Source organism: Nicotiana tabacum, chromosome 22 (genome assembly GCF_000715075.1).
Source record: "Nicotiana tabacum cultivar K326 chromosome 22, ASM71507v2, whole genome shotgun sequence".
Classification (NCBI taxonomy): domain Eukaryota; kingdom Viridiplantae; phylum Streptophyta; class Magnoliopsida; order Solanales; family Solanaceae; genus Nicotiana; species Nicotiana tabacum.
Genome location: NC_134101.1, coordinates 216,351,632 through 216,361,593, shown reverse-complemented (window position 1 = coordinate 216,361,593; position 9,962 = coordinate 216,351,632). Strand labels below are relative to the sequence as shown.

At 35.9% G+C, this 9,962-nt stretch overlaps 1 protein-coding gene across 1 annotated transcript; it reads left to right on the top strand.

The window, feature by feature from the left end:
• Positions 1-1,094: 1,094 nt before the first annotated feature.
• On the top strand, positions 1,095-6,307 carry LOC107766916 (putative late blight resistance protein homolog R1A-3). The gene is made up of 4 exons (XM_016585813.2): positions 1,095-1,226; positions 1,390-1,499; positions 2,222-5,989; positions 6,067-6,307. The coding sequence occupies exons 2-3, from the start codon at positions 1,455-1,457 to the stop codon at positions 5,984-5,986; spliced, it is 3,810 nt and encodes a 1,269-aa protein (XP_016441299.1). The 5' UTR covers positions 1,095-1,226; positions 1,390-1,454; the 3' UTR covers positions 5,987-5,989; positions 6,067-6,307.
• The last annotated feature ends 3,655 nt before the right edge of the window (positions 6,308-9,962 follow it).

Here is a 9,962-nt window from a genome sequence, read left to right as displayed (position 1 = left end):
ATTACTTCAACTTCTTTCACATATCATTCCGAATCCCAAATTGCGGCACACGTCTGAGTTTCCTTCTCCCTTTCCAGTAGCAGTGGTGATCTGTCTAATTCATACACCAACACTTAATTTCCTATAAAGTACTTCTTTATCTATTTAACAACATGCTTAACCAACAATTTTTAAACTAATCAAGTCTTTTATTGAAGCGTAACTTCAAAAGTCTACCCTCCAGCAGCTAGTTTCTTGTGCATTTTAAGGATTGATGTAAAATAGACATTTTTAATCTAATCAAATCATAAGTGAAGGATGATGTCATAAGTTTATCGTCCAACTTGTCTCTTGCGTATGAGAAACTATATCTCCTCATACTATTTTATTTCATCCTTCTGGTAAATGTCATCATCAATTGACAACAAAACTTTATCATATATATATAATTGTAAACCAGCTCACAGGACTAGTAATTCATAAAAAAACTTTAACAGTATGTTGATTTTATGTAAGAGGTGAAAAAGAATTAATAAGAGTGCACAATGATCAAAAGTGGACGAATTGTATTTTACATGATGATAATTTCGAGTGCAAAATTACTTCTAAAGTTGATGAACTATATTTGCTGAAGTCTATTTGATTGTTTTCCGATTGGCAGGCCTTTGAAGTTTTTTTAAGCCAATTTTCCATCTTCTTTAACAGATCTTTTTCAACCTGAGAAAGATGCAATATTTATGTTCATATATGTACTAACTAGAGGGGTTGCTCTGATGGTAAGCAACTCCCACTTCCAACCGAGAGGTTATGAGTTCGAGTCTCCCCAAGAGCAAGGTAGGAAGTTCCTTGGAGGGAAGTAAGCTGGAAGTCTATTTGGAATGTACTAACTAGCTAGAGAAGACTTGTCAAAGTTAGACTTTTATTCTACTCTGATATTATTCTACTCTTATCAGCTATAATTTAAATTATTTAAAAACAGTTTCTTATTAAGTGATGTTTAAATTATACTCTGAACTAATCTGCAGACAAGTAGAGTATATTAGATTAAAGGCCAGATATCAAGACCAGGAACGCACATTTAAATTTTACAATTGATTAAGAAGACTTGGGAAGTCAATGAAATTGTATTTTAATCTGGGAATTGTGGATCTCTATAGCTCTTTCTTCTTCTTTTTCTTCACACCATTACTATCTTTCCTTTGGCTTCTGTTTTCTTCTTTCAAGATGAAGATTCAGTTGTTTTCAAGGTAAAAATTTTCAAATATTTTAATAATTTATTTGTAGCCCAATAAAATCTACATTTTGTTTGAGATTTCTGGCTGTATCTGCACTAAATTGTTTCCTGCATTGGCTATATGCTTCTTTCTTCAGTTTCTAGTAATAATTTTTTTGTGCTTTTTTATACATCAGATTTTTAAGAACTTAAAAGGAAGGGAAGGAAGCTACTTCGGCACTGCCTAGTGAAAATTACAATCATGGAAAGAGGAAAAGGAAATGAAGGAGAAAGAGAGAACTCATCGGTATGTCATACAATATTTACATATATTGAAAGTAATATTGACTAATTTTTACATACCCTTTTAAGACGAGATCAGTACTCGTTTGTAAATATTTTTCATTGCCTCTTTTCCTTTTGTTTTTTTCTCTTTTTTTCTTGTTAATTTCTTCTCCTAGATTTCAATTTAGAGAACCTAACCAAAATGAAATTTTTTTCCTTCTTAAAATAAACTCCAAACGACAAATGAACTCTTCCTTTCAGGAAACAATTCTTGCTTGAATTTCCATGAAAGGGTTTCAGTGAAAATATCTCAACTGTGAAACTCAGTCAATTGATGAAATCATATTCAAGTTCTCAATTCTATGAAGTATTGTTGGACTTGATGAAACTCAAGCCATATTTCTTGTTCTCAATTATTTATCATGTATATGAAACTGTTATGTTCTTATCCATCCACATTCGCACTAATATTAGTGCGAATAACCAAACCACAAATTTGATGCTGATCAAGTCGCATCAGTTAAAACAAAATCTAAACCTATATAAACACATTAAACTTATTGATCCTCGTTAGATATAATTTGGAAGAAGTTGGGGTTTTGTTATGTTTGTCGATCCTACAAAGGTTTCCCACAGATATTGGAAATAAAGCCTTCTATACTTATGTTAGTTGCATGTTCATTAATGTATAATTTCTTATGGGAAATATGTGGCTTCAAAAACCAACATTTTGTCTTTTTGCAGGTGTCATCTGCTGTATTTAGAAAGGACATTGTGAATCTTCGAAATTTCATAGGGAGGTTAAAGAATGAGGAAGATCAAATTGCTCTTGACATGGATCAAGTTGAAGCGCTGAAATTGGTGGTGACATTAATGTGGACATTTCTCCAGCTTTCTTCTTCTTCCAGTTTGGATGGTTTTAGTGCCAAAATATCAAACATAACAGGAGAGCTTGAAGATCTGGTTGAGTCACTCTTCTACAACAGTGGAGATGACATCCTAGTTAAATACGACATGGATTGTGTCGTTCCTCGCATCATGGAAAATATCAGAAGTTGTATCAACTCGCAACATTCTCCTAAATCAAGTGCCACCATGGCTGAGGAGCAGTTGGTTGAACTTTTGGATAGCCTCCTCGTGAATCTCCATGATATAACCAACTTAGCTGTTGGACAATTTACTCCATTCATAACTCAACTTGAGGTTCTTCGGAATGTGTTTAGCAATGTAAGGAATTTTTATGGGTTGACAGTAAATGGTTGCGTTGAGCATGAGATAATTGAATATATGTTACCTCAATTTCAACTTATGGCTGAGAGAGCAGGACACTTCTTTTTGGTCTGTATTGTAGAAGAATTGGAGGGAACACTTGATGTCAAGCTAGGTCATCTATTTGTGAAGATTATTCCAATCGCGCTAGAGGTTATGCACATATGTTCTACAAACTTGAAAGCTTCAAAATCAACAGAATTTGGATGCTTCATTAAGCAGCTCCTAGAAGCCTCTCCGGCCATTCTTCGAGAATATCTGATTTATCTACAAGAGCACATAGTAAATGTTATTAACCCGAGCACTTCAACTCGAAACATTCATGTCATGATAGAGTTCCTCTTGATTATTCTTACTGACATGCCCAAGGACTTTATTCGTCATGACAAACTATTTGATCTCTTGGCACGTCTTGGAGCACTTACTAGGGAGGTATCGATTCTTGTTCACCGCTTACAAGAGAAATCAAGAAATGAAGGGAATACCAATGAAACATATTGTGGAACTCTAGATTTGCTGGAAAATATTGAACTCCTGAAGGGAGATTTGAGACATGTTTACTTGAAAGTCCCAAACTCATCTAAACTCTGCTTCCCCATGAGTGATGGACTGCTATTCATGAATCTTCTACTCAGAAACTTGAATGCTTTGCTCAATTCCAATGCGTATTCAGTTTCTTTGATAAAGGAAGAAATCGAGCTGGTGAAAGAACACCTCGAATGCATAAGATTTTTGTTCGTGAATGTTGAACATGAATTGTGTAAGGATCATTGGATACGTGCTCTGGATGTGGCATATGAGGCGGAACATTCCATTAATTCAATTCTTGTCAAAGATCATGGACTCTTGCAGCTTATCTTCTTGCTTCCTGACACCATAGAAAAGATCAAACTTATCAAAGAAGATGTTTTCAATTTGGTAAAGAAGTCTCCTGAGAACAGGGCCCTCATTGTTGAAAAATCTCCCAACAAGCCAGTTGTAAGCAAATCCTCAATAGCTAGTCAAGTACTTGTAGGTTTTGAGGAGGAGAGAGACTACATAATTAGGAAGCTTATTTGTGGACCAACGGATATAGACGTCATTTCGATAGTTGGAATGCCAGGGCTCGGGAAAACAACTTTGGCTTACCGAGTATATAATGATAAGTCTGTTATTAGTCATTTTGATATTCTTGCATGGTGCACAGTCGACCAAGAACGTAATGAGAGAATTTTGTTGCAGAAGATTTTTAATCAAGTCACTAATTCGAATGAGAAGTTTAGTGAGGATATTGATGTTGTTGATAAGCTGCGTAAAAAGCTATATGGTGGGAGATACCTTATTGTTTTGGATGACTTGTGGGATACTGCAACATGGGATGAGTTAACAAGACCTTTTCCTGATATTAAGAAAGGAAGTCGAATTATTTTAACAAGTCGAAAAAAGGAAGTTGCTTTGCATGCAAAACGCCACAGTGAGCCTCTTGATCTTCGATTTTTCACAGTAGATGAAAGTTGGGACTTAATAAAGAAAAGGGTTTTTGGAGAAGAAAGTTGCCCGAATGAGCTATTGGGTGTTGGAAAAGGAATAGCCCAGAATTGTCAAGGGCTTCCTTTGGTTGCTGATCTTATTGCTGGAGTCCTGGCAAAAAAGGGAAAGAAAAAGACTTTATGGCTTGAAGTTCTAAATAATTTGGATTCATTTATTCTTGAAAATGAAGTGGAAGTCATGAAGGTTATACAATTAAGTTATGACCATTTAGCGGATCACGTAAAGCCGTGTTTGCTTTTCCTTGGAAGTTATCCAAAGGACGAAGAAATTAGTGTCTGTAAGTTGCAAGATCTATGGAGTGCAGAAGGAATTCTGGAGCAGACTGAGATGAAGAGTGTAAAAGAAGTAATGGAGGTTTATTTGGATAATTTGATTTCGAGTAGTTTGGTAATAGTAAAGAAAAGCAAATATGTGCCGAGGACTTGCAAAATTCATGATCTTGTGCATGATTTTTGTCAGGTAAAAGCCACAAAGGAAAAGTTCTTCGACTTGATAAGTTCAAGTGCTCTATCTTGTGCTTCAGATCTGATGCCACGTCGAATGACCATTCCTTATGATCGTGTCTCTGTTTGTAAGCGTTCTGATTCTGAAAAGAAAGTGGTTTCTGGGAAATACCTCCTTTCGTTGAAGGTTGATTGTGCACTTTGGCGGACTGATGGTTTTTTGGTGGATAAAATAGCCGTCCTAGTTCAGTTAAGAGACTTGAGGCTTCTTAGAGTACTGGACCTGCCTGAAGTAATTCATGGAGAACATTTGCTGAATGAAATAGGCCTGCTAGTTCATTTGAAGTACTTAAACATTGGGATGAGAGTTAAAGCTCTCCCTTTGTCATTGACAAACCTATGGAATCTAGAAACTTTGTTGGTGCAAAGCTATGATACAACCATAGTACTACTACCTAGAATTTGGAATCTTGCAAAGTTGCAACATGTGAGCATCCGCCGTTGTTCTTTCTTTGATTTGGACACAGGTGAACCAATACTGTTAGCAGAGGACTCAAAGTTAGACAAGTTGAGAATATTAGATGGGCTCCGACTTTCCTATTCGAAAGACACAGAGGATATTTTGAAAAGGTTTCCCAAGCTGAAACAACTTGTCTGTAAAATTGTAGAATCATGGGATGCTTCAGCAGAGTGCAATTGGTTTCCAAAATTGGATGTCCTTAACGAACTTGAAGAACTCAAAGCAACGTATTTATCGGCCACTGATTTATCTTATCAAGACGGCTCTGGTTCACATGACATGTTGCCCTTTTCAGCAAGACATCTGAGTGATTTTCGCTTCCCTTTGAGCTTGAAAAAGTTGACATTGTTAGACTTTAATCTGACATCTGATTCACTGTCAACAATCGCTAGACTGCCCATCCTCCAAAAGCTGACTCTGGTGAACACTATCATTCAGGAAGAAGAGTGGAATGTGGGAGAAGACAACACCTTTGAGAATCTCAAATATTTAGGGTTGGTTCAGGTGCGTCTTTCAACATGGCAGGTTGAAGAGGAATCCTTTCCCGTGCTTGAGCAATTACTCCTTAGGGAATGTAATAAGCTTGAAGAGATCCCGTCCAGTTTTGGGGATATTGCTTCATTAAGGAGTATCGAACTGATCGATAGCCCTCAACTTGAAGATTCCGCTCTAGAGATTAAGGAATATGTTGCAGATATGATGGGAGACGACAGGCTTCAGGTCCATGTCCAGAGTTATCGTGAATAATCTGTGAGTATATACGGCTTTATTAAGTTCATTTTTATCTCTTTCTCCAGTTACTTTGACCATTATAATCTTCTTTGCAGAGCGTAAATAATAACCTGGGAATACAATTCATTTTGGGCCAACACTCACACATCAGTATTAGAGGCTAAAGACCCATTCTCCAGACAGTTATGCAATTTTTCATTTGTTTTCCTCCTCTTTTATTATTCTAATATGTCGAATAACAATAGCTGATGGTACCAATACCAATTGCTAACAGAGGACGTTTGTTCAAGTTCCAATATTGAGGTAGGCAATATAAATCCTCACTTTTTTCTTTAAGCTCAACTCATATTATTATCATTAACAAAATAAAATAAAAGTGAAAAATGAATAAAAGTGAGAAGGCAGTATGAAATAAATCTAGCACTTTGTTTAGTCAATACTAGCAGCTGAGGACAATGTCCTCTTTGCTTTCTTCTTGCTATTTTGATGAGAAGTGTTCTTTTCGCTTTTTAATTTTTAACTTTTTTTCTTTTTAAGAAATAAGTTGAAGTGAAATATGGACAGGGTAATATGTTAATGTAAAAGAATGAATTTTGGAAAGACTCAACGCATTCTTGCATGGGTCGGCTCATTCTTCGATCCCTGCTTCTTCCTTCCCCGTCTCCCTATTCCTGCCGCCCAAATAAGGCCTATGGAGTATAGGCATCTATCTTTGGTACCGACATGCAAAGGTTTGAATCCTTTGACTCCAGATTATGAATACTCGAATAAATCTATCGAGCTGGTGACTACAAATGAAGCAACTAATTCGCAAGCCAAAATTTTGACTACCTATCTTTGCTAAGAGAAGAGAGAGGAAATAATGTGTTTCCTTTCTTTTCTCTCCCATTTTCTATTTTACAAGACAAGAAGGGAGAGGAAAGGGGTTTTTACAAATACAAACAATTTCTTCCTCCCTATGATGAGTTTAATTTACCTTAGTATGAATAGCTTGTTCCAGTTTGAGTCCTTTTGAATTGTCACTGATTAATATTTTAATTACTTATTCTTAATCTTTTTCTTTAAAAGCCTACTGCAAGTAGAAGAAGAAAATATAGTGAGCTTTGATGGTGAGGCAGACACCATCTTTGGTCATCCCAACGACATGCTATATTGCGGAAATGCAACCACTTTATGTAGAATTTAAACACATACATACATAGAGCTTAAGCAACGGAATATGAATAGGAACATATTTTTAGTCACGGTTGTTTAAGTGTCGTAGAGAATCACCTTTGATCGAGCTTATAGCCAAAACCCTATGAGTCTTCTAGTCTATGTCTATCACAAAAGAATACCAGACTCATGGAGTCATATGTGGTTATATTGGTAGGCTAGAGACTCTTAGGTAAATATCTTTAACCCTAGAGACTTCTCCATCAAATACGATTGCTTTAGGGACTCATAATAAATAGTTTTCTTCAATCAAGGAAACTTCTAGATATGCATAACTAAAATATTATTTACTTAGGAGACAAGGCATATAATTAATTACCTAATATGTGAGCCACGTCAAAAGTCTTTAAAATAGAGAGTAAATTTCTAATATTTTACCACTTGGTGCACATATTGAAATTAAATAATAATAGGTTATGAGGGAATAATATGGCCATGACTTTATTCACTCAACTAACCATTATGTATTATCAGTTTAACTAGAACATATCGTGTAACGACTCGATCTGGCGTTTTGAGAATTAGCATTTCGTTCGGTGGCTTAAGGTCTCGAGCAGCTACGTATTATGTATTATGACTTGCTTGTGTGGTCGAGTTCGATTTTCGGATGATTCAGAATTGATTTGGAAAAATAATTTTTGTTTTAGATGCTTAAGTGAAAAGAGTTGACTGGAGTTTGACTTTTGTGTAGACGACTCATGAATGGTATTTTGATGATTCCAATAGCTTGATTTTGGACTTGGGCATATGCCCGAATTTGTATTTGAATATTTCTAAAAGGTTTCGACACTATTTGGTAAAAGTTGACAATTTGTGTTAGTTTTTCCAACAATTATGGTGATGTATGGGAGAGGTAAGCAATGATGCAACTCTCCTTAGTGAGATAAGCAATGATGCAATGAGTGGTAGGTGAGATGGGAATATTGCAAATTGATCCTTCTTGGTAGGTGAGATTTGCACTTTTGGTCCCTATCTCAAAACTATAAATACCCCCTTCCATTTCATTGTATAACACACCAAAAAAATATATCAAAACTCAAGAAGAAAGAGTTTGAGAGGGAGAGAGATATAGTTCCTTTAGGAATGTTTCCTAACAGGGGAGTGACAAAATAGTGAGTAGAAATACTAGTCGGGTATTTTTCGGGAAACACTTTTGTGTGCGCCACTATTTTGGGTAGAGCTCAGGAATTGTTGTACCTCCAAATTATTGGGGAAGTCTCTCTTTGTATGCCTGCTAAATGTTTTAGTGGAAGTTGGTGTCGGATTTGTGGACGTAGCCTAAACGTTTTAGGTGAACCACGTTAAATATTGTGTCATTTATTTTTGGTTTCATTGATCATTTATTTTATTCCGCTGTGCAGTAGTGTTTAGTGCTACCGGGTCCTAACAATTTGAAGGTTTGGAAAGTTCATAGGTTTGACCGTGAGTTGAATTCGATGTTCTCGGATTCAGATTACGCGTGGTTTAACAGTGAATCCCCGTTGACTTGCGATGAACCTTTCCACTGCTCCAATGATTGGAGAATCTCCCACAGCATACAAAATAATTGCTTGTCTCCATTTCTCATTATCTCGTTCAACATCCTCTTTTTCTAATTGAACAATTTAAGTTCCATCTCTGATAGTAGGAGCAACAAATTTCAGATTCATACCTTTGGCCGCCATCTTATTACTGGAAAACAAATTCGCCCATGTTTTCCCCTCCCCCTCCCCATTTCCGGCCAAGGCGTAGGATGCCCAACACGCTATAATGCGTCGAGAGAGAAAGTTAGAGAGCGAGAAAAAGCTTATCAGTATCAAGACAAGTTGAAGAGTTCAATGTTAAGAAATTATTCAAATGCAAGGTAACTCGTGAGGTGATGATTGACCGAGATCAGAGACTCTTACTATTAACAGCCGACTTAACTAGAAAATATGGAGAATACATGCAATGCAGGGTACTGTTGATAAATGTATTGTTCAAGAAAGGGTTAGCAAGATTCTTGACTAGCTTAATTCGAGGTTAAATTGATGCCCTAATTCACCATTATTTATTTAATATATCTACTAATTAGATTCGTAGAATTGTGATTCAAGTCATTCCTTAGTATTTCAATTTACGTACCCATGAGAGAGAGAGAGAGATTGCCATATACTCAAATGAACTGAATAATGAAAGTTCTTGGATACTATTATTTTATAACTTGATGAAAAATATTATCAGCATTGTTGGTGCTCTAGAACAAAATCATTTTGATGGTTACTGTTGATTATTTTTTTTTTTTTTTTTGGTTTTATTGTTTTTAGTAGTAGTATTAGTATGCATTCTTTAACAAAACCTTTCAATCAGTGTTCTACGTAGTTTTAGATAGATCTCCATTATTCAGTTCATCTTGTATTCTTTTCCATATACATAACATCAATTCAAATCATCGGACTATTTTTATCTATTATTTTGAGAAGTGTCAAATTTTAAGTCATTTAAGTTAAACATTTGTGAGTTCAGTCCTCGTTGTACTTCCATGAACACTGATAGTAGGCTATATAGTTGATATTTACACCTTAATATGACCGTACTTTGTTGGTGTTTTATAGATAAATTGCCAACAAAAGACTCTGAATAGTGTTCTTTTGTTTCGCAGGGAATATTATATGAGAGGAATCAACATGGAGTGTTTTGGAGGCGATAATGTGAAGAAAATGCCCACTCGAGAAGTATCCGAGCACTAAGAAGCAGAAAATGGCTTGGGCAAGAAGTCCACCGCGACCGCGGTGAACCGCGATTGTTTATAATCGTG

What these genes read in the sequence shown, in the direction of transcription:
- LOC107766916 (XM_016585813.2), top strand. Translation starts at nt 1,455, where the DNA reads ATGGAAAGAGGAAAAGGAAATGAAGGAGAAAGAGAGAACTCATCG. An exon ending in GAGAAAGAGAGAACTCATCG is followed by an intron (nt 1,500 to 2,221) that starts GTATGTCATACA and finishes GTCTTTTTGCAG; the next exon opens with GTGTCATCTGCTGTATTTAG.